The following is a 23,967-nucleotide window of genomic DNA, read 5'->3' on the forward strand; positions in this document are numbered from 1 at the left end:
TCCCTTCTTTCTTTTCTCTCTCTCTTCTCTCTTTCTTTTCTTTCTTTCCTTTCCTTCTTTCTTTCTTTCTTTCTTTTTTTCTTTCTCTCTCTCTCTCTCTTTCTCTCCCTCCCTCCCTCCCTCCCTTCTTTCTTTCCTCTCTCCTCCCTCCCTCCCTTTTCTTTTTTCTTTCTTTCTTTCTTTCTTTCTTTCTTTCTTTCTTTCTTTCTTTCTTTCTTTCTTTCTTTCTTTCTTTTTTTTTTCTCCCTCCCTCCCTCCCTCCCTCCCTCCCTCCCTCCCTCCCTTTCTTTCTTTCTTTCTTTCTTTCTTTCTTTCTTTCTTTCTTTCTTTCTTTCTTTCTTTCTTTCTTTCTTTCTTTCTTTCTTTCTTTCTTTCTTTCTTTCTTTCTTTCTTTCTTTCTTTCCAAAATGTACTGTACTTCTGGGAGAAACCCCACTCATTATCCCTGCAGAAAGCACAATTTTGAAAAGCACGAGCCCTTTCATTAAGGCTAGTACAGAAAAGCTTTGGCCTGTTGAGATTGTGTGGCTGCTGAGAGTAGAAGCGAAGATTTTTTTGGCTAAGCTTCTCTGGCGTGTCAGAAGAGTTTCTTTTCGGGTCTCCCGTGCATCTTTTTAGCCCGGATGTTTTCGACAGATGGAAGGGTTTGGAAGCGAGGTGCTTCTGCAAATAACCAAAATGTACGTTGAGGCTGAGTTGCCTTGTTCTGAGAGTTCAGCTCACAGGTGTGTTTCCAGTTTTCAGGGGTCGAACACTAAAGACTCCATGTTCAACTGCAAATATTAAAGGTGTTGGGAAGGTCACACTAGAAGTGCCTGCAAGCTGGAGCACGTTTTCCGCTGGCTTCCCATTGATCAATGGTGCAATTGGGCAATCAGATGTTAGTGATAGGTGGTGTGTATTAAGATTGCAAAAATTGCCTTTATCTTTTAAATCTAAAGGGGGGGAAAAGCTGACCATAATCTTCCTTTAACTCCTGGAGAACACAGTTCCTAGACTCCTTAAGCATGATACCTGATTGAAGATAATATTTGTAACTTGGGGTTGAACCTTGAGAGAGCAAACCCCATTCTCGCGTACCGCCAATGACGTTACCTAGTTGGGTGGTGAAATGTCTTAAAGAAAAGCACCCAAAGCTCAGGAAACAACCCCACATTAATATTTCCTGCACCTTTCCCTGCGCTTGTTTTAAGAAAACAGCCTGCCAATTCCTGTATTGTGGGTGATTTCGGAAGACAAATCTCCTGCGTAACCAAAAAGATGTGGGTTTTTTTTCCCCCTGTCTGTGTGTGTGTGTGTGTGTGTGTGGGATGATGCCTTCAGGAGCTGGCACACCATGCCACTTTGATAATCCCTGCCCACACCCAGGAAAAATGAGTTTCCCTGAATTTAGTCCAGCTAATTTTTTTTTTTGGCTTGGAACTTCAGTTGCCTTGATTCTGCGTATTCTTCTAATCTAGCGCCTTCTAGATAGTTTAGGATTACGGTTGGGATTTCTGAAAGCTGCAGCTGGGTCATGTCCGGAAATGGATGTTCCCGCTTGGGGAGTGGAATTTCTTGGCATTCATGAGAAAATAGATGTTTGGATTTGGGATCTGTTTGGCTCAGTAGCACTTAGACTTACGTATCGCTTCCCAGTGCTTCACAGCCCTCCAAGCAGTTTACAGAGTCAACCTCTTGCCCGCAAAAATCTGGGTCCTCATTTTACCCACCTCGGAAGGACAGAAGGCTGAGTCAACCTTGAGCCGGTCAGGATTGAACTGCTGGCAGAGTTAGCCTGAAATATTGCATTATAACCACGAGGGAGGGAGGGTAATAGCAATAGCATTTAGACTTCTATACCGCTTCACTGCCCTCTCTTAGTAGTTTACAGAGTCAGCCTCTTGCCCTCAACCATCTGGGTCCTCATTTTACCCACATCAGAAGGACAGAAGGCTGAGTCAACCTTGAGCCTGGTGAGGTTCGAGCTGCTGGCAGCCAGCAGTCAGCAGAAGTAGCCTGCAGTACTGCTTTCTAACCACTGCATCACCATCTCCAATACGGGTCGTCCTCGAGTTACAACTGTAGTTAAGCCTGGCAATTACCATTTTTAAGTCGTGACGGTCATAAATCAGGGCACCAGGTGAGCAGACCTGACTTTACGACCATTCCCCCCCCCCTCCAGCAATCGTTAAATGAGCATTTGGTGGTTAAGTGAACTCATACACAATCGGCATTTACCGCAAGAAACTTGGAATAAACGCCGGTTTCTGGCCAACGCGTTGTAAATCGTGGTCATTAGACCATGATATGTTGCAAATCGTTTGTAAGGGCTCCCAAAACACAGTCAATGTGACCTTTGTGGTGGTGGGAACAACATCAGAACTTCAAAACCAGGTTGTAAATAGTTTTTTTGGGCGGGGTGGGGTTGTCATAACTTTGAACGGTTGCAAGTTGAGAATTACTTTTCCAGGTTGCTCAGTTCTTTCCTGGCCTTGGTGATGTTGGACATGAATTTTGAAACTTTATACAAGCAAAGCAGGTGTTCTACCTGTGTTCTCCCCTCCCCTCCCTCCCCCCAGGTCATCTGGCCCGTTATCTTTCAGGATTGTAGCTGGAAGAAACAATACAGCGACTCCTCGACTTACGACCACAATTGAGCCCAGAATTTCTGTTGCTCAGCAGGACGGCTGTTAAGTGGACTTTTTACCTCGTTTCAACCACCTTTCTTTGCCACGGTTGTTATAAGTGAATCGCTGCAGTTTCGTTAGTCACAAGGGAATCTAGCTTTCCCCGTTGACTAGGCTTGTCGGAAGGGCGCTAAAGGGGATTGGGTGACACTTACACACACACACCCCGGGGATGCTGCGACCATCGTAAATATGACCCAGTTGCTAAATGTCCGAATTTTGATCATGGGGGTGCTGCCACAGTCGTTAAACGTGGAAAAAAACGGTCGTAAGTCCCTTTTTCCAGTGCCATTGTGACTTCAAACGTTCACTAAATGAACTGTTGTAAAGGACTATCTATAGTAAATAAGCAGCAAATGCATCTCACTCCCTTCCAGCACTGATGGTGTTAAATAGTTTGGTGATGAAACACCTGCAAGCAAGAAGTTTTGAATCCTTCACTCCATAAACTGTTGTAATGATATATTTGCCTTAGGAGTAGCACAAGGTAGATCAGACAAAAGTAAGCGTTGATCCCAAAGTAGGCGTAGAAATAAGATATACTGCAAGGGGAAACCCAGGTTGTATCATTCCGACAACGTCTGGCCTGCAAAGCACCCGACAACCTTCTACAACAGGGCTCTCCAAACTTGACAGCTTGAAGACTTGTGGGCTTCAACTCCCAGAATTCCTCCTCCTCCTCCAGTCATGTTAGCTCAGGAATTCTGGGAGTTGGAAGTCCACAAGTCCTAAAGCTGTCAAGTTTGGAGAGCCTTGTTCAAACAATCTGTTGAGACAGTTTTATTTGCATTTGGGGCAGGGGTGGCTTCTTCTGTTCACCTGCCCAGCATGATCTCTTCTTTTGCCTTTCTCTCTCTGGCTGACTTCGGCTGTCTCCCTCCCATGAAATTAAATGTTGCTCACTATTTATTTATTTTTTACGTTTACATGGATTGCGGCCTCCCTACGATGTTCCTGTCCTTCAGGGGACAATCTTATGCATGCGCGCAGAATTTGGTAGGGTAGAATCGTGGCTTTCGTTTCGTGACGAGCATGTTGCCTGCTTGATTGTGGCATTTTGTCGCCGATCCTGTGTGCGTCCTTCTCTCTCTCTCTCTCTGTATCCCCGTTTAAATCGGGGAATCTTCCTGGGCCCGGTTCAGCTTGCCGGATGCAGTCCCCTGCTCCTTTCCTGTCTTCTCTCCCATCAGCTGGAGTTTATTTAACACATTCCGGGAATCAGAGGGAAGCCAGCGGCAAATCTGCTCTCCCCAAAGACCAATCAGAGGAAGTCTTGGAAGGACCAAAACAAGGAAGCGTCCAAGGGACCAAGGAAGTTTCAAGGATAGAGACCATATCGCTGGGATCTCCTCGCCAAATGGAATTGCCCTTTTCGGTTGGATCCAAAATACATAGCTGCGGCCCCATCACGGAAGCGACTCCTCCGCGGGAGAATTTCAGAGGAGCTAGTCCTCTGGATGGTAAGACAGATCAGAATGGATGCCAGCCAGAAGCAGAACGAGCGTCAAAAGGAGACACCCCCTTTGCACTGTTGGCCAACTCGGAAGACGAACGTGAGAAGGTTCCTTCTGAGATTCTCGGTGCACATTCCACTGCGTCTCCCAGGGTCGCCGTTGAGCCGCCCGTGGAAAAAGACTCCCCCGAATCTCCCTTTGAGGTCATTGCTGACCAACTGGAATTTGATACGGAGTTCAAAGAGGTCCTGACCAACAGTTCCAAGGAGATCGGGAGCAACTGGGTGATACACGGCGAAAGGGAGCTGTTGACTGACATCCCAGAAGATAGCATTTGCGAGTTCCAGGCAAAACCCCGTAGCAGTGGGCGGCCTCCCTCAGGACCGGGGCTCTCTCGCCAGTCTTCAGGCACCACGGCGGCTCTAGAGGAAGTCTCCAAATGTGTCCGTGAAATGCACAGCTTCACCAACGAGCTGCTTAACTGGGACTTGATTCCCAAGGACCTGGAAGACAAGGCGGATGACTTTATCAACGCAGGCTTTAAGGCCTCGTCCACCGAAACCAGCGGCGGTGTTCCAGAACCGGTGGCGAGGCCTAGCGATATGGAAACTGGCAAGGCTCACCAGCCTGTGACAATCAGCCTCCACCCCAAAGGCAAGCCGTCTCCAAAAGTAGAAAAGAATCAAGCCACGGTTGGCCAAGCCGTAGCTATAGTGAAAAGTGCTCCTCTGGAAGCCATCCAGATGACAGCCGAGCTCTCCTGGCCAAATCCATGCTTGCCTGAAGCCGCCGATGCGGATAGCTCTGGAGAATCTGATGACACGGTCATTGAAGATGCTCCAGATGACCTGACATTCCCGAATAAGGTGGTGGTTGAGAATTGCCAGGGGTTCTCCAAACTCACAGGCTCTTCTGAAGCAGAAATTGAATACATAGACGAGGAAGAGGAGGCATCTGATGAGCTTCAGGAAGACCAAATGGCCTCCCAGTCCTTGGAAAGCCGTTGGCGATTTGCTGATGAGTTCAACGCAATCCAGCCTACGGAGAGACTCTCTCCTGCATCTCAGCCCTCCAGAGAACCTTCTAAAGCCAAGCAGGTGTTCGATGCCGGGGAACTGGAGGTGCCGAGGAAGGCTCCCAAGGCCGAAGACCCTTCGAGGAAGATCACTTTGGGCAGCGTCAAAGAGGTGGTGTGCCCCGATGGGCTGGGCAGCGAGAGTTTTATGGACTTCATGAAGGAGTGCTTAAAATCCAAAGGGGGTGAATCCCCGAGATGTTCTCGGAGGCAGAGCTGAAGGCGGCTCGTTCCCAAGGAGCGTGGCCCTACTTCCAGCAGCCGCCCCAAGCAAAGCCAGATTTTGAACACGAGCACATCACCATCACAGCCCTCAAAGAGGTGGGGAGGAAAGCCGAGATGGAGACACCTGCGCTCTTCTCTCCCCCCCGGGGGAGGCATTCCCGACAGTACTGTGAGTTCCCGCCCGATGCTCCAGCGTCCGCTCCAAAGTCTGCCTTGGAGAAGAGACCGCTCTGCCTTGAGCAGGCCGTCGACGTGATGCTGGTTCCCGCCGGCGTCAGTCTTGGGAAAACTCACCCGCTTGCTCCCGAGCCGCCGTCCGTACTACACGCCATTACCAAATTACTGGCTCAATTCTCAGGTAAACCACACAAGAAGGTAATGATGTGGCTTGCATGTGGCTTCCCGCATAACCATGGCTATTGGGTTATTTATTCAATTCAGTGTGTGGCGTGTGAAGGATGTGTGTTTGTGTTTATTTTCGTGGTCATGATGTGCACTGAAGCTGGTGTTTGATTTCGTTGTATGAGGTTCAATGACAATAAAATAAACAAAAACTAAAGTAAACTGAAACTACATTTATTTCCACTGGGGTGACAAGTGGACACTTGGATAAGCTTACTTTTACCTTCTTATTTGTAAAATTAATAATATTTTTAACAACAACAACAACAACAATAATAATAAGCAGCATTCTGATGAAGTTTCATTTCCAAAGACACTTTTGTCACACACACAAAAATCCTTTTGCTTTCTAAAAACATTATCCTTTCTTGCATCACAATCTTGTTAAGCTTTTGGCTTCTAAATTGAAATTCTTTTAAGATAGTAGTTTTTTCCCCCCGTTCTACTTAATTCCAAAATGAAGATAGCTGACAGAGTATCTTTTGTTCTTTCAGAATATCTCTCTTAAGTTGTAAATTAGTTGTATCCAAAAGTATATAAGAAAGTGAGGTTTCTTTAGGTCGTATCCATAAAGGCTGCATAACGATTTCGGGTCACGTTGGTTTCCTTAGCGGGTCTGTTGCAAGAGCAGATCTACATGTTAAGATCCAATTAAACTGATTTATTGCTGAAAGGTTATGCGCAAGAATCTTCTCAACTAACAATCAGCAGCTGCTTGGAGTTAGATAAGGCTCAACAGAATAGCAAGGAGGTTGGACTTAGTCCGTTTATGGCTATGTAAGGATTCTAGGCTGGTTCCTCTTTTGACTCGGCCTCCAGTTTCTGCCATTCCTCCTACAGCTCCCAAGCTGTTCAACGCACGGTCGAGTGCAAGAACCTCAGTTCTTGAGATCTAACTATCCACAGTTCAAGAGGCTGATCTCCTGGTCTCTTCCTTCTCCAGAGAGAATTTTATCAGCCCGGCTGCTAATTTCGCCACAACGCTTTCCCCACTCGTGAAATGCTCACTGACACAACTAAATTGCATAGACTCTCACCAAGACCAGTCACTAAATTAGAGCTTTCTAGACAAGAACTACAGGTAATCCTCAACTTACAACCAGTTGCTTGGTGACTGTTACGATGGACCCACAGGTGATTTGCAACCTGATTTCGAAGTCTATGATGGGTACACACACACACACACACACACACTTTAATGCTTTTTGACAGTTTCTGACGTCTGCTTTGTTTTTCCAGCAAAAAAAAGCCCATTAGGTAAAATGGATTCGCTTAATGACTGTCGTGTTGGCTTAGGGACTGCAATCACAACTGTCATTCTGGGCCAATTATGGCCGTAAGTCGAGGACTACCTGTAACGTATGATGAGGATAGTCCTCCAAAACTGCACCCCGTAAACTATTGCCAGTGAATTTGCAGCTGTTTTTTTTATTTTTAAATCCAGTGAATATTTCTAATAATGAAGAAAATTCAAAGCAGTTGGTTAGGAAGGGAACCAGTCCAGCTATTAGGATTGGGGTGGGGGGCATCCCAGGAATTTGGGGGGCTGTCCTAAAAAGGAGGGAGGTGAACTTATTATCCAAAGCACCTGAGGGCAGGAAGTTGATTAAAGAGAGATCCAACCCAGAACCGAAGAGAAATCTGACAGAACAGTTCACATCAGCAGAACCGCTTGCCTCCATCACAGGAGGTTTTCAAGAAGAGATTTGTCTGAAGTAATATAAGGGCTCCTGCCTCGAGCAAGGGGGTTGGACTAGAAGACCTCCGAGGTCCCTTCCAGCCCTACAATTCTAGGTTTTGTTTGGGGTGGTGGGGCAGAGGGAGAGCCATTGGTGGGATTTCGCATAACTTGTCAAAGTGTGGGAGAAAGAAGAGTTGGAGCTCCCTAACCCTGGAGCTTAAAATCTGGCAAAAACGCTACGTGTGTGTGTGTTCTCTCACCAAGTATTCCGAAGATCTCCCCTACATTTGTAGTTTAGATCAGAATGGGGTTTGAACATGGCATGGTATAAAAAAAAAATATAAAAGAGATGTTTTTGATACCCCAGAAGAAAAACATTGGGGAGGGCTGCGGGCTCAGTTTGGGGAGATTGCATCTTTTAACAAGAGATAGAAGGGGCCGACACACACACACACACCCTTTTCCCCCCTCTCCTTTCTAGGTCATGGAGCCTCCAAAGGATGGGTTTTGATAAACTTTTATTCTTGGCCAGCTGCCCGTGGCCCATGGACCCCTGAAGGGGGAGTGGATTTCCACCCAGCCACCCAAACAGAGGAAGCCTTGTGTCGAGTTGTAAATGCTGCCTTCTGTGTTGATCCCACGAGTCTGTGTTCTTTTTTTGGGGGGGGGGGGCTTGTCTGAGTTTAGCCCCACATGCTTTTTCTGTGTGCAAAGCCTGAGCTCTTATTCTCCAGATCTCTGGCTTAGATGGGGGTCCCAGCATTCAATGACACCGATAACACTGGTAGTAGCCCTCGATGTACAACCCACAGTTCTGTTGTGAAGGGAACAACATTTGTCAAATGAGTTCTGCTCCCCATTTTACAACCTTTCTTCCTGCAGTGGTCGTAAGTGTGAAAAACGGTCCTAATCAGTCCCGTTGTAACTTCGAAAGATCACTAAATGAACGGTTGTAAGTGGAGGACTACCTGTATCGTAAACTGGGAGGATTTTGAAACATAGGGGAGAGGCGGTTGGTGGCTAAATAAATATATAAAATCGTTGAAAAGAGTAGTCTTGTATCTCAATTGAATCTGCTCTTTGAGGAATATAAATGGCATTTATTATATCTGTATTTTCCACATCAAAACACTCTCAGTTTGCTCTCTTAAGTAGGAAAGCTTAAATTAGCAGGCCTGCATTATAAAGTGGCAAAGCCCTAAAATCGCCCCCTTTTCAGTTTTTGGAAAAGCAGGAGAAAAAGGAAGAGATCAGGCGAAGACAAAACCAAAAAGTTTTTTTATTGTTTGGCATTTGAATCCCCCCCCCTCCTCTCCACAGCATTATCCAAAAATTGAAGAAACAGGGATGTTTGCATTCTACCTTTCCTCTCCTTAAAAAGAGCTGAAATGCAGAATTTTAGTTCAAAAGTAAATTGCGATGAAAACTTTATAAAAACTCTTGTCAATAATCAAGTTGAAATCTACAAAAGCTTCCCTTTTTTTTATTTTTTAAAGAAAACCTTGTCTCACTTAATACTGGCTGTGCCTATTCTCCACAAAAAATATTCTGGAAACAGAATTATTATCGGTGTATTTCTTTTATTACAAATAACTGCGGTACTCCGTGTTCAGGAACTCCCTCCTGAGGAGAATGGAAGAAGAATTAAGAGAGGGTTTTATTCCGCCATAAAAAATTTTTTTTTGAAAGCTTCTGTGTTGCTTCTCGGCAGTCTTAATGAATTGGAGATTGCAATTCCCAACTGTTGTGACTAGAGGCTGATTTTATGTGACTACGACTACAAATCTGTGTCAATCTACTTTAAAAAAAAAAAAAAGATTTTCTATTTCTTTTTTTCTTTCCTTTATATTTTGAAACTGATTGTGATGACCCAAAAGGGCGTGGCACAAAGGCAACACAGTCAGATAATCCGTAGAAGTCCTGTAGAAAGCTCCAACTTTGCCTGGTTACCTTCTGGTTACCTTCTGGGCTGGAGAAAAACTCCCAGGAACAGCCTTTGGCTGCAGAGAATCAAATCCAAAACATGGTCAACAAAAACTGTAACTATAAGTCCAATCAAGGCAAAATGAGGTAATTAGTTTGGCAGGGCAGGAGCAAGAATTCCAGATGTGAATAACTCAACACGGTTGGGAGGACACCAGGAACATAGATAACTAAAGTCAACACAAGATAAAGTCACGTTTGCTCCCAGCAGATGCCACACTCAGCTTGCATCTCTTTTAAACTCTCTTCCCAGCTGTGGCTAATGAAGGGAATCAGGGCCCTTTCCTCCCCCGTAAGCCACACAACCTACATTGCTCCCTTCTCCATTCCTCTCTGCGTGCCTTAGGATCAAGAGGGGGTGGGCCTGGGTCTTCCATTGAATTCCCTCGTTCGACCTCTCCCCTGCTCTGCCCAGCCAGACTTTGCCCTTCCCCAGTTTTTCCCACAGCCAACGGAGCCACACTCCCACTCCCTGTTATCAGCTGTTCGTCTTCCTCCTTGGATTCAGACTCCCCACGGGCGTGACACTGATTCAAGAGGGGGGCTTCCCTTTAGTTTAAAATGAGAATCTGAATGCATCGTGAGAAGGCTGCAAAACAGCCCAATTGTAAATACAGGTGGTCCTTGACTTACCACAAACGAGCTCAAAATTTCTGTTGCTAAGTGAAGCATTTGTTAAGTGAGCTTTGCCCCATCTTATGACCTTCTTTGCCACTGTTATTAAGCGAATCACAGTTGTCAAATAAGTCACACGGTTGTTAAGTGAATCTGGCTTTGACTTGGCTTGTCAGAAGGTCCCCAAAGTGGATCACTGTGACCGTCCTAAATATGAACCCATTGCCAAGCGCCTGAAATTTTAAATCGCTTGACCCTGGGGGACGTTGCGACGGTCTTAAGTGTGAAAAACGGTCCTAAGTCACTTTTTTTTTCCAGGGCCGTTGTAACTTAGAACTGTCACTCAGTGAACTGTGGTGAGTCGAGGACTCCCCTTAGTTGTAATTTGTTTTTATTTATTTTTTTATTTTCAAATTTAAACACTGCCCATCTGGCTGGGCAATTTAGAGGTACAGGTTTTCCCCTGCAGGGCTGTTGCGCTCCATTTTATCGTGGATAGCAATAGACTTATATACCGCTTCACGGCGCTTCCCAGCCCTCTCTAAGCGGTTTACAGAGTCAGCCTCTTTCCCCTAACAATCTGGGTCCTCATTTTACCCACCTCGGAAGGACGGAAGTTTGAAGTCAACCTGGAGCCAGTCAGGATTGAACTGCTGGCAGTGGGCAGAGTTAGCATATAATACTGCATTCTGGGAGGGAGGGAGGGAGGGAGGGAGGGAGGGAAGGAAGGAAGGAAGGAAGGAAGGAAGGAAGGAAGGAAGGAAGGAAGGAAGGGAAGGAAGGGAAGGGAAGGAAGGGAAGGGAAGGAAGGGAAGGAAGGGAGGAAGATAGCAATGGTACGTAGACTTATATACTGCTTCACAGTGCTTTTACAGCCCTCTCTAAGCGGTTTACAGAGTCAGCCTCTTGCCCCCAACAATTTAGGTCCTCATTTTACCCACCTCGGAAGGACGGAAGGCTGAGCCAACCTTGAGCCCGGTGAGATTCGAACTGCCAAATTGCAAGCAGCCGAAGTCGCCTGCAGTACCGCAACTCCAAACCCTGCGCCCCCGCGCTCTCTCCTCCGCTAACTCTTCCCTCTTCCCGCTTCCTCCCCAGTGCGAGACCTGATCTTCTGGAGGGATGTCAAGAAGACGGGCACCGTCTTCAGCACCACCCTGATCCTGCTGCTCTCCCTGGCCGCCTTCAGCGTCATCAGCGTCGTCTCGTACCTCATCCTGGCCCTGCTCTCCGTCACCATCTGCTTCCGGGTCTACAAGTCCGTCATCCAAGCTGTGCAAAAATCCGAAGATGGCCATCCCTTCAAGTGAGCGGGCTTTGGGGGGTCCACCTTTGGGTCTCTTCTTCTGCCCTCGGTTGTCCCTTCTGTGAAATGGGCAGATCTCCACTGAGTGGTTTGGGATGCCCAGGGGCCCTCCGAGTGCTGGACAGGAGCGTATTAAATGGGTGTTTGTGGGGCACAATGAAGAATAAACACTGTTGTGCAGTGTTTCTCAACCTCTGCAACCTTTAAGGTGTGTGTCCCAAAGGTGCTTTTATTTTTTATTTTTTTTCAAGAGGCAACTGGGCTTTCGCTTCTCCTCCGAGAAGCTTCTTCAGCTCTGACTGGGAATGGAAGGATTTAGACTCCTTGCGGGCAGCTGGTCATTTGCATCCTTTTTAGAGAGTCGTTGAGGCCACTTGGAGGTTCATCTGTGTCCTCAGGGTCACCTGAGTGGGGCAAATGGGTGTGGAAGGACCCATTGATCTGAGGACCGAGATTTATCTGAGGACACAGCTGGTCATTTGAATCCTTTCAGAGGGTCCTTGAGGCCACTGGGAGGTTCATCTGTGTCCTCAGGGTCACCTGAGTGGTGCAAATGGGTGTGGAAGGACCCATTGATCTGAGGACAGAGATTTATCTGAGGACACAGCTGGTCATTTGCATCCTTTCAGAGGGTCCTTGAGGCCACTGGGAGGTTCATCTGTGTCCTCAGGGTCACTAAGGGATCAGCCGTAAGCTGAAGACTACTACCTCTGTGTTTCCTTCGCTGTGACACTCTCCCCCTTCCCTCCTCAGAGCCTACCTAGACATGGACGTCGCCCTCTCCTCCGAGACCTTCCATCACTATGTCAGCGCCGCCCTGGTCCACATCAATCACGCCCTGAAAGCCATCCTGCGCCTCTTCCTGGTGGAAGATTTGGTTGATTCACTGAAGGTCAGCGCCAGGCCTGACTCAGGCATTTGGGCCAAGGGTGCTTTGCCCGGGGGCGTGGAAAGGTTGGCGGGTGGTAACTCAGCAGGAGGCAAGGGGCTTCCATTCCCCACTCTCTAACCAGCTTCCCACCCCACTTCCTAACCTTGTTGAGTTTGGGCTTAGTGTTGAGATGGGGAATTATTGGGCACGTTAAAAATGTGAACTAAGCAGCTTCCCAGGTAAGCCACAGGTAGCCCCGTAGGGAAGGGGCTGGCTTCTCTTTTCCCTTCTCGGAGGAGAAAGGGTGGCTCCCTCCACCCACCTTCGTCTACTAGAGATACGGTGGCCTAGCACCATGATGGCAAACCTATGGCACAGCACACGAAAGGTCACCTGGAAGAGCCCCACTGCGCATGCATGGCCACCGCCCGCCCGCCAGTTGATCGTTGGGAATCTGGCATGCATACACGGTGTGTGTATGTCTTACAAGCATGCTCAGGGGGCGTGAGGGGAGGCGCATGCGTTGCCTTCCGGGTGCTGGCACGGGAGCGCACGCGCGATTTTCGGCATGGGAGCCCCAAAAGGCAAGCCACCACTGGCCTAGCGGTTAAGACGACGGGCTTGTCACCCAGAAGGTTGACCGTTCGAGACCCCGGCGCTGTGCAAAGGGGTGAGCTCCCGTTCCTTGCTCCAGCTCCAGCTCCCACTCCTCCCCACCCCCCTCCCAGCAGTTTGAAAGCGTGCGAAATGCGAGTAGATAAATAGGTACCACTTTGGCGGGAAGGCTGCAGCGTTCTGTGCCCCTAGAGTCATGCTGGCCACATGAAGACGGACGCATCTTCGGACAGCTCTGGCTCCCTTGGTTAAGACACGGAGGCGAGCAACCGTCCCTAAAGTCGGACACCAGTGGGCAGAGGAAAACCTGGCCGCTATCAAAAGAGGTTTGGCTGCCCCAGTTTCACCGCTCAGTGCCCCCGAGCGCACACTCCTGCCCTCCCATTCTTGCTAACTCTGCCCTGTCCTGTTTGGTCTGCAGCTCGCAGTCGTCATGTGGCTGATGACGTACGTCGGGGCCATTTTTAATGGGATCACCCTCCTCATCCTTGGTAAGTTACAAACAGAGATAGAGATAGAAAGCATGGACGGTTCCCCAGTGACCAGGCAGGCAGGGGGCCGAGACCCCCATTTGCTTCCTCCTCCGTTCGTTACTCTTCGTTTTGGTTTTAGATTTATATCCCGTGCTTCATTGGGGACCTCAAAAGGGCATTTGTTTTTCCCCAGAACCACAGCCCTGTGAGGTAGGCTGACTTGAGAGGGATGGACGGGCCCAGAGTCTCTCGGGGAGCTTCTTGAGGCTGAGGGGAGGACTTGAACCCAGGTCTCTCCAGTACTACCTGTCTGTTACCTTCCCCTCTACAGCATCCCACCTCTTCCAAAATTTAATTTATTATAATTTAATATTTAAATGTGTTTTTATTTTATTTCTATTTTATTTTAATTTATTTTAAATTTTATTTTATTTTTATTTCGTTTCTATTCTATTTTTATTTATAACCCATCTCTCTACCAAGCGACTCCAGGCGGCTTTGATTGATTCTTAAGTTTGCTCTCGAAAGTACGCAGCCCCATAAAGGAAGAGACATCAGGAAGGAGAAGGTTTTTTAAAAAAAGAAAAAAAGTTATCTAAGGCACCTGTTTGAAAAAAACTGGCAGTTCTTACGCCCATCCAGAATAAAAAAAAAACGGTCTGGGTAGCATGATAAGAAACGGGACATCAGCAATGGCCAAAGCAAAAAAAAAAAACCCTTTCTTTGCTGGACCGCATGATAAAACAGCCCAAGAAAGGTTTAAATGTCCCTCCATCACCTGCTGCTGCTGTGCATTTCCTCCCAGCCCTAAACCTTCCTCTTTTTGAGTGTCTAGAGATGATGGTTCTTGCCTAATTTGTTAGAGTAGAGTAGAGTAGAGTAGAGTAGAGTAGAGTAGAGTAGAGTAGAGTAGAGTAGAGTAGAGAATGGGATGGGATGGGATGGAATAAGAATAGCACAGCATAGCATAGAATGAGGGAATAGAATGGAATAGATTTTATAGAAAATAGAATAGGATATTGGAAGAAAGAATAGAGTAGAATAGAATAGAAGACTAGAATATAGGGGATAGAAATTAGAATAGAATAGAATAGAATAGAAAATAGAGTAGAATAGAAAATAGAGTAGAATAGAAAATAGAATAGAGAATAGAATAGAATAGAATAGAATAGAATAGAATAGAATAGAATAATACAATAGAATAACAGTTGGAAGGGACCTTGGAGGTCTTCTAGTCCAATTCCCTGCTGAGGCAGGAAACCCTACACCCATTTCAGACAAATGGTTATCCAACATCTTTTTAAGAACTTCCAATGTTGGAACATTCACAACTTCTGGAGGTTGTTCCACTGATTAATTGTTCTAAGTGTCAGGAAATTTCTCCTGAGTTCTAAGTTTCTTCTCTCCTTGATTAGTTTCCACCTGTTGCTTCTTGTCCTGCCTTCGGGGGCTTTGGAGAATAGCTTGACCCTTTCCTCTTCTTTAGGGGCAGCCCCTGAGATATTGGAAGACTGTTATCATGGTCCTTCTTTTCATCGGACTAGACACACCCAGTTCCTGCAGCCGTTCTTGGTTATGTTTGAGCCTCCAGTCCCCTAATCAAAAATCCCACAGCTTCCCCGCAGTTTCCCCCTTCTGTGAGGCAAAGAGCATCTACCATAGAGAGGCCTGCTTTCAATTCTGAGGCCCATCCTCAATTTTTTAGGTAGCTTTTGGGTTTTGGAGATCTGTTGATTGGCCCCACAAGCCTCTCCGGAATCGAGCTTCACCCCATTTGACCTTTAATGTCTTTTTTCTTCTTTTTTTTTAGGGGAATTGCTGGTTTTCAGCATGCCGGTTGTTTATGAGAAATATAAGGTAAGGTAACTTCGGTCCCAAGAATTCTGGGCAAGCCATTTGGGAAGATTAATAATAATAATAATAACGATAATAGGGTTTGTGTCTCCCAGGATTGCTTGAAATAATGGGATTTTGGAGAAAGTTGGTGACTTTGACAATATTAAGGGACTTTGGCCGCTTTCTGGCTTTTTTTTTTCCTAGATAAAACAGCAACAGGGAATCGCAAACTTCTTCTCAAGCTTTGAAACATACAGAGAACAGGGCAGTGTGTTCAAAAAAAAAAAAAAAAAAAGAGGAACAGAATTTGTGATCCCATTTTGGGGGCATTTGGACAGCTTGTTAGGACTGGAAGAGTAAATAAGAACGGAAGGCAATGTGTTTTATTTCTTCTTTATTTTTCAAGCATGGAATATTGCTGCATTCTTTTCCAGCATTTTATCCCCCCTCTTTGTTTTTTAAATGGGGAACAGAAAATTAGAGGACGGGGACCTGTGTTGAAAGTCTAAAGATAGGGTTTTCCCCGACCTCGGGGAACCTTTTAAGACATGTCGATTTCAACTCTCAGAATTCCCAAGCCGGCAAGGCACAAAGCAGGACTGGCTGGGGAATTCTGGGAGTTGGTCCACACGTCTTCAAGTGCCCGAGGTCGGGAAACACTGGCCTAAAAGCAGGGGGGCGACAGACCAGAGCTATGAATGGGAGAGAGGAGGAGGGGTCAAACACATCATCAGTCTTGAGTCTCTTCAAGCCCACAAGAGATCTAAGGCCAGGCCACCACGAATTCCATTGAAATTCCAATATGTTTGGACAGCAATTCACATTCTTGTAGAGAGAATAAGCTCGCAATAAACTTTTCATTTGAACTGCTACCACCCTGGGCAGAGTTGTATAACTTGGACAGTGTATGACCCTCTTTGCTATCCCTGACTACCTTCCCTGTTGCTTTTGGTCCTCAGACTCAGATCGACCATTATGTCGGGATCATCCGGGATCAAGCCAAATCCGCCATGACAAAGTGAGTAGCGTGAAAAGACACTGAGCAGTTCTAGGCAGTCTCTGAGGTGGAAATGAAGGCGGCTCTGTCTCATCGTTGTGAGGCATTTCTCCCCACTGCCAGCTGCTCAGAATGGGTGGAGGTGGTTTAGGTGTGCTAAGGGTGGGGGTCTGTCCCGGGACTCCCCTTGGCGATGAAAGAAGGCCATTAGCCAAAACTCAGGTCATTGGGCTTCACAGGGGAGGAAGGAAGGAAGGAAGGAAGGAAGGAAGGAAGGAAGGAAGGAAGGAAGGAAGGAAGGAAGGAGAAATGGAGAGTGGGAGGGAAGAAGGAAAAGAGGAGGGAGGGCAAAGAAAAATGTGAAGGAAAGGAAGGGATCGACACATGGGAAGAGAGAGATGATAAATAGGATGGATGGATGGAAGGAAGGAAGGAATGAAAAGGAGGAACAGTGGGTTGGAAGAAGGAAAAGAGGGAGGGGAAAGAAAAATGAGAAGGAAGGGGAGGAGAAAGGGATCGACAGATGGGAAGGGAAGAGAGAGATGATAGAGAGAGAGGAAGAAAGGAAGGAAGGAAGGAAAAGGAGAAACGGTTGGAAGAAGGAAAAGAGGGAGGGGAAAGAAAAATGAGAAGGGGAAGGAAGGGAAGGAAAGAGATGGATAGAGGAAGGAAGGAAGGAAGGAAGGAAGGAAGGAAGGAAGGAAGGAAGGAAGGAAGGAAGGAAATAAATTTCACTTTGCTGGACAATCAAAATTCGTAGCCTCCACATTTGACAATCAAATATGAAACCTCTTAAAAATAATTGGGGGATTACGGATATTAAAAATGCTCCAAGGGCTATTAACCTCCCTCCGCTTCTGTTTTAGCTTTATCTCTCTTTTCTCCTGGGCTGGTGAAGGCTCTAGAAGAAAACCCAGGGTTGCAAATACTCTTCTGTTTTAGCTTTCTCAGTCCCTCCCAGAGCCCCCAAAAAAAAAAGGCCTTTGCAAGGCGTTCAATCTCCGTTCTTAAAAAAAGAATTGAAAATCGGCTGCAGCCAGAACCCACCGGGGAGTTTTCCGTGGCTCTGCTCCTCCGTTCTCAGGGCCTTTCGTTCTCTCTTTCTTTCCCCCAGGATCCAAGCGAAGCTGCCCGGCACCGTGAAGAAAAAGCCCGAATAATCTTCTCCGGCACACGAAGACCCAGCCATTAACAAAATCCACACCACCACCAACAACAAAATTACTCCCCTTGTGTCATGGCTATAATCACTGTTACTCGTATCTTATGAAGGAACTTGCCAAGTCAGCTTGATGTCTGCGTTCCAAGCTTACTGATTGTGTTTTATTATTATTATAATAATATTGTTATTATTATTATTATTATTACCATCATCCTCACCCCTTCCCTCCCCAAAAAGCCGAAACACTGAGCTCTTCGAATGCACTGGAATAATCATGAACTGGTTTATCGGGTAGTTTTAAAAACTTGAGAAGGGGGTGGGGGTGGGGGTGGGGGGTGGCTTTGGAAAGAGCCCCCTGCAAGTGGGGAGGGGGGGGAATCCTTGGAGAAAGACACCCCCACCTCCCACCACCTCCCCCACCCTCAAAAGCAAAGGCCCCATCGTTCCTCAGTTTCCCCCAGAGGTGAAGGGGGAAGGAACCAACCCAAGTTTTGTTTTTCCCCTTCGCTCCCCCCTCCCCTCCTTCCGTGGTGAAATGTGGGGTCTCCAATTTGGGGAGGTGGGTGGACGGACTAAGGAATCTGCTGCACCAGCTTTGCAGCTTCCTTATCTCTCCCCCAAAAAGATGTTCTTAATTAAGGAAGCTCTGGGCAGCCTTTCTCTCCCCCCACTTTTTTTTTCCTCTTCTCCCCCGAAATAGAAATATTCTGTGTCCCCCATTGCGACTTCGCTCCCTCTCTTTCTTTTAGCTCATCCTCCATTTTTTTTCTTCCTTCCCTCCACCCGAATCCTGTATTTTTTTTCCCCCCTCCGGTGTGTGATCCTGAACTGAAAAAAAAAAAAGTCTGCAGCTGCTGTAACAAATGGCTGTCCTAAAAAAACACACACACACAACAAACCCCTCCTACTTCCCCCTTTTCCATCCTGTTTTAGCCTCAAAAGACAGCCAGGAATCCCTCCCTCTTTCCTTCCTTCAAAGGCCTTCCCTCTTTTTTTTTTCCTTTTCCCCTTCCCCTTTTCTTGATCCTTGCTTCGGAAAAAGAGAGAGAGAGAGAGAGGAGCATGGCTGAAATTCAGATTCAGGGAAGAGCAAAGAGGCCAGTCCTCATGGAAGTGTGCAGCCTTTTGGGCAGAGAAAGTTTTTTTAAAAAATAATAATAATAATAAATTCCCAGGGATTTCCATGGCTGTTTTACCCTTTCCAGCCAAAATGGAAACTTAACTGGGCTTTTAAAGAGAGAGAAATAAAGAGGCAGTGCGTCTTGTTGACAGGCTGACAATTGAAAGGTGGGGGGGATTTTTTTTTTTTTGGAGGCGGGGGGGAGAAAGGAAGACCCCGGAAAGAAATAGGAAGCTGATATAGGAAGGATTTGCCTCCCCCACCCCAGCCGAGGCTGCCTCGGTTTCTTCCCCTTCCCGCAACCCACCCACCCCTTGGCAAACTGCCCCTTGGGTGGCTGTTTAGAAAGTGGGGAGGGGGTGGCACAGGCTCGGGGAAGGGAGACCCTCGACGAATCAGCCCCAAATCTTGGCTCAGTAAGAGCATCCCACAAAGGAGAAAAGCCCCACGGGGTAGAGCGGCAGGCTGGTTCTTGGGGTGCCACTTAGGCACCCCCTTTTTTTTTAAAGAGAATTGCAGGCATTTCCAACGTGCTTTATGTTAGGGGTGTCCAACCTTGGCCACTTTAAGACTTGTGGACTTCAACTCCCAGAATTCTCAGCCAGCTTTGCTGGCTGAGGAATTCTGGGAGTTGAAGTCCACAAGTCTTAAAGTGGCCAAGGTTGGACAGCCCTGTTCTATGCCATCCTCTGCTCCCGAGGAGACCCCTAAGCCTCTGATTTCTCTCCCCCTTCAAACACCCCCCACCTTTCCCTCCCTCCACCCCCTCCAAAAATACCCTTTTTAAAAGCCTTTTTCTGCACCAGATGCTTCCAACATCTGTTTCGGTCACCGCTGTGTTTGCCTACTGTGGAAACAAGACGCCCTTTTGCGCCCGGGCAGACTTTTTTTTTTTTTTTTAAAGAATGTATACGTAGATGGCAAAAAAACAAGAATTACCCACCACGGCCCTTCGCATCCGATGTGCTTTAACGGGACGGGGGGGTGGGAGGGTGCCAGGAAAGCTTGAGGCTTAACAGTGTGGGGGGTGGGAAGAAGGGGGGGGTCTCGACTGTCCTTTGATGTGGTGTTGAATAATAAAGGAGCACTTGGTGATCTCGAATCTTTGGTTTCCCCCCCAAAATAAGAGCGACACGAAACCGGGACGGTGGCATCATCGTCCCTTCAAGGCAACGCTTCTTGATTTTGCAACGCTTCAAAACTTCTTTTTTTTTTTGCAATTAGAAAAAAATGAAGGCAGTTGACCCTCTTTTTTGGGGATGGCGGCCCTTCCCCCATCCCCTCAAGTCTGTTGTGCTTTTGGGGTCCGATTGCCTTCATTTTTTAATGGCACAGCAGCGTCCGCTAAAGAGTCACCCGTTTATATGCCATGTTTCTTAAACATGGTGCGGTGGTGAAGGCATCAAACTAGAATAGAGGCCTTCAAACTTGGCAACAGCTATGCTGGCTGGGAAATTCTGGGAGCTGAAGTCCACAAGTCTTAAAAAGTTGCCAAGTTTGGGGACCCCGAGCTAGGAGATGGGGAGTTCTAGTAGCACCTTGGGCACAAAGCCAGCTGGGTCCCCTTGGGCCAGCCCCATTCTCCCAGCCCTAGGAAGGTGGCAATGGCCGAGGGTTTCTCTAGGCAGATTCCGAGAATCAGACACAACTAAATGGAAAGGGGGAGGGGGGATCGGCTTAAGAACAATTGAATGATCCATATTTACTTCCTACTTAATTTAGGAGGTTGCCAAAAAAAAACAACCCCCAAAATAGCTCCATCGTTGGTGCTAAGCAAGGGCCAGCCGGGTTGAGTTCTTCCCTGGCATTGCGTTTGTCTAAGACACGTCTCCAAGATTGGTGACTTTTTAAGACTTGTGGACTTTCAACTCCCAGAATTCCCCAGCCTGGATTTCCTTGATGGCTGGGGGATTCTGGGAGTTGGAAGTCCACAAGTCTTTAAAAAGTTAACCATTTTGGAGAGCCCTGGTTTTAAGATGAGGAATATGACAACTTGCTTGATTGCCGACGCCAGAATCGGCCCACGGTTGAGCTCCCATCAAATGGCTAGAAACGGCAAAGCAACTGGTCATCCACTCCATTTTTTGGGAAGGACACTCCAGAGGCCAAAGGTCACCTCAGCTGGACAACAGCCGAAGGCCACAGGCACAGCCACCTGGAAGTGAAGAGAAAACCTGCGAAACGGCAAAATCTGCATTTTCTGATCCAACATCTTCGCCTTCCATGATGGCAGATTGCTCCCTCTCCTCCCCAGAGATGGCCAGGATTCGAACTCACTTCCTTGCCCGTTCCCCCTTTGAAAATAGCCCATCTGGGGATCTCCCAGTCTTGGCACTCAATTTATTTTTTTAACTCCCAAACCCACAGCAGCAAAAGGGAAAAATTGGGAGGCCCCAAAACTTTGCAAAGAAGGAACCTTCGGAGTTGCGTTTTAAAATAGCAGAACTTTTAAAGGGATTTTTTTCCCCCTCCTTCCATAACCTGTTTTTACAAAATGTTGTGCTCGTATATATAATATATATATAATATAAAAACATTTTGTATCGATGCAAAACACTTTCCCCCCCCCCCTCCCACAAGCGACGGAGACAAAAGTTCCCACACAGTCACAAGGTTGTCGTCATCGGCAATGGGGTTTTTTTTGGTGGCAAAACTCTTTTGAGGACATAAACAGGGCCAGCCACGAAACTGGCCATTTAGGGATGATGAATGGAAGGAAGAAACGAGGCGACATCATTTTGGGAAGAGAAGAAAAGAGCAGGCAACTCTCCTTTGCCAAAAATATGGGTGTGCCTGGTTTATAGATAGCTCCTTTTTCGTCCACAAAGCAAGCCTTGGGGCTGTTTAAAAACCAGTTTGTCCCGCTGCGAGTTTTACCAGCAGGAGCCCGCTTGAATCTAGTGGAGAATTTCCTGCGTTAATTACTCTCAATAAAAAAACATTAAAAGTTCAGGGATCCTTCCGGGGCGACGGCTGCAAAACCAGTTAGGGTCGCTTTGAGGCTGTTTTTGAGGCAACGCAGAATATCAAAGCGATGCAGCTTTTAGGGTGGCTTGAACCCGAGAGCTAACGTACAGTTTGTGATTGCCCTTCAATTGCAGCCTGCAACTCTATAAAAGACCCGGGTGAAAATTGGGCACATTTTTTTTTTTTTTTTGCTGATGACCCCAGGCACCCCTAAGATGCAGGATCGCAGGCAAGAAGTTCCAGAAGGTGTGTAATTCAGGAAGATCCAGAAAGTCTTTTAATGACGATTCGTGGTTTAGCTCGTTTTTTTGCTCAGCAATCCAAGTTAAACCAAGTAAGTTTCCCAGATCAGCCAGTCACTCTAATATGCCAAATCCTTTTTTCCCCCCTCTCATTTCCTACCAATTTGATCCCTAATAAAGGAAAATGTTTGTAGCTCAGGGTTAAAATGAGGCGGTGCCCTCTGAGCTTGGTTGTTTTCCTGCAGATGTTTCGTAACCCAGCTAGATAACGTCGTCAGTGCTAGAAGCACCATTTGAAACAAACCTTGCTAACACTGACGAAGTTACCAAGTTGGGTCCTGAAACGTCTGCAAAAAAACAACCTAGCTCAGAGAGCCCCAGTGTCCCCAGTCCTTCCTCCTCCTCCTCCCCTTTTCCTTCACAATCCCAACTCCCTTCTAGCACTGATGACGTTACCCGGCTGGGTCATGAAACGTCTGCAAGAAAAGCACCAAGCTTAGGAACTCTTCCATTTGATCCCTGCTTCTTTCCGAAGTCCTGTTTCCTGAAAGACCCTCCTTGCTGGCCCATTACAGGTCAAACAATTTGGGTGCAGCCTAGAGGGTCTTCCGAGAAAGCCCACCCCTCTCCTTCCTTCTCGACCAGCAGACGTAGTCTCCCATCATTTCTTAGCCAGGATTTATATCTACCGTTCCAAATTGTGCCCTGTTCTTTGGAAGGATCTGCAACCCACCTACTACTTGCTGCAGAAGGAGAACCGAGGGCTCGGATGGAAGTCCTCCATGGTCTCAAACTACACAGGAACCGAACCTGGAATCCAGGAGGACCGAAGTGCCAAAATTCATAGCGGAAGAGCAAACCCTGCAAAACCATCTATATGAGACTTGTTTGTTTGTTTTCCTGGACTGCACTAGTCGGGATATTTAAAAGGGTTGGTTCAATTCTTCACGGAAGAAAGCATGTGACTGATGCCGCTTCTATGCCTGGCATGGTAACGAAACACAGAATCAATTGATTTTATCTTGTGATGCGTCAGCTCTTCGACACCTGCTTTCAAGTACAACGCCAAGAGAAAACTGCGAACTCAGCTCAATGTTTTCCCCCGGGATTTTCGTTTAAGTGGCGCCACCTAAGCCCAGCCCCCTCCCCCGCCCCTCCGGTTCTGGGTGCAAGTCGCCATTATTCAGCTTTGGGGCGCAGGAGAAACAGAATTCATAATATCCTCAGAGAAATTCTCCTGTAGCAGGGGTGGCTAACCTTTTTTGGGCTCCTGCGCTGAAAATTGCACGCGTGCCAGAAGGCAATGCGCGCGCGCCCCCCCACGCATGCATGCACGATCCCTGTCACCCCTTTACCTGCATTGCACATGCGCGCGCCTCCTGGCTGATTTTTCAGCCTCCCAGAAACTCAAGGGAAGCCTCTACAGCCTTTGTAGACCGAAAAATGGGCCCGTTTTGTCACTTCCTGTATTTCTGTAAATACAGGAAGTGACGAAACGGGCCTGTTTTTCGGCCTACAAAGGCTGCAGAGGCTTCCCTCGAGCCTGTGGGAGGCCGAAAAAGGCCCCAAACGGGCCGAAAATCAGCATGCGCAGTGCAAGTAAGTTTGGCTGGGGCTCATGTGCCCGCACAAAATGGCTCTGCGTGCCACTTGTGGCACCCGTGCCATAGGTTCGCCATCCCAGTCCTATAGGCTTTGGAATAAAAAGGCCTTGCTTGTTGCAAAACTGAAAGCTTTAGAATAAGCACCACCCGCCCACAATGCCTGGCGCTAATCCCTCCCACGTCACAACTCCGCTTCCCACCGCAGGCTGGCCAACATGTCCTCCACTCCCTCTCCCACCTGTTCCCCCTTCTTCGTTTCTTAACGCTTGATTCCAGAGGAGAAAATCCCTGTGGGTTTGTAGCATGCAACTTCCCCAAAAAAAATTTCTTCCTTTTTTTTTTTTTTTTAAAAAAAGGAAAACCTAAAAGGCTGGCCCGTCTGCACCAGGTCCACACCCACCTGAGTTCCAGGTAAGGGTTATTATTATTATTAGGCCCAGCCTTGGCTTGGAGAGATGCTTTCTAATCCTGAGCAACAACTGTGGTAAGGCAAGGATGTTTTTTTTCCCCCCGAAACTAGTGGACAACCGAAGCTGCCGCAGGCCGGCTCGTACCTCTGAATACCGCAACACAAGAATCCAAAATAAAATAAAATAAAACCACATCTACCAGCCTATTAAGTGCTTTCCTGAAGCAAAGTCGCAGGAGAAGGAATGCCATGCGTGAAGGT

The 23,967-nt window shown here is 47.2% G+C and overlaps 1 protein-coding gene across 1 annotated transcript in view; it reads left to right on the plus strand.

Moving 5' to 3' along the window:
- Nucleotides 1-18,506, plus strand: part of RTN3 (reticulon 3) — a 39,302-nt gene extending 20,796 nt beyond the window's left edge. The window contains 8 exon segments of the mRNA XM_026689519.2: nucleotides 3,860-5,395; nucleotides 5,398-5,781; nucleotides 11,203-11,410; nucleotides 12,164-12,302; nucleotides 13,318-13,387; nucleotides 15,180-15,226; nucleotides 16,165-16,223; nucleotides 17,317-18,506. Of these exon segments, the coding sequence (XP_026545304.2) occupies nucleotides 3,860-5,395; nucleotides 5,398-5,781; nucleotides 11,203-11,410; nucleotides 12,164-12,302; nucleotides 13,318-13,387; nucleotides 15,180-15,226; nucleotides 16,165-16,223; nucleotides 17,317-17,362 (2,489 nt within the window). The 3' untranslated portion in view covers nucleotides 17,363-18,506.
- Nucleotides 18,507-23,967: the final 5,461 nt, after the last annotated feature.

The sequence above is a fragment of the Notechis scutatus genome, chromosome 14, assembly GCF_049901735.1.
Source record: "Notechis scutatus isolate UNSWTSFEM ecotype Mainland chromosome 14, rNotScu1.2, whole genome shotgun sequence".
Taxonomy (NCBI): domain Eukaryota; kingdom Metazoa; phylum Chordata; class Lepidosauria; order Squamata; family Elapidae; genus Notechis; species Notechis scutatus.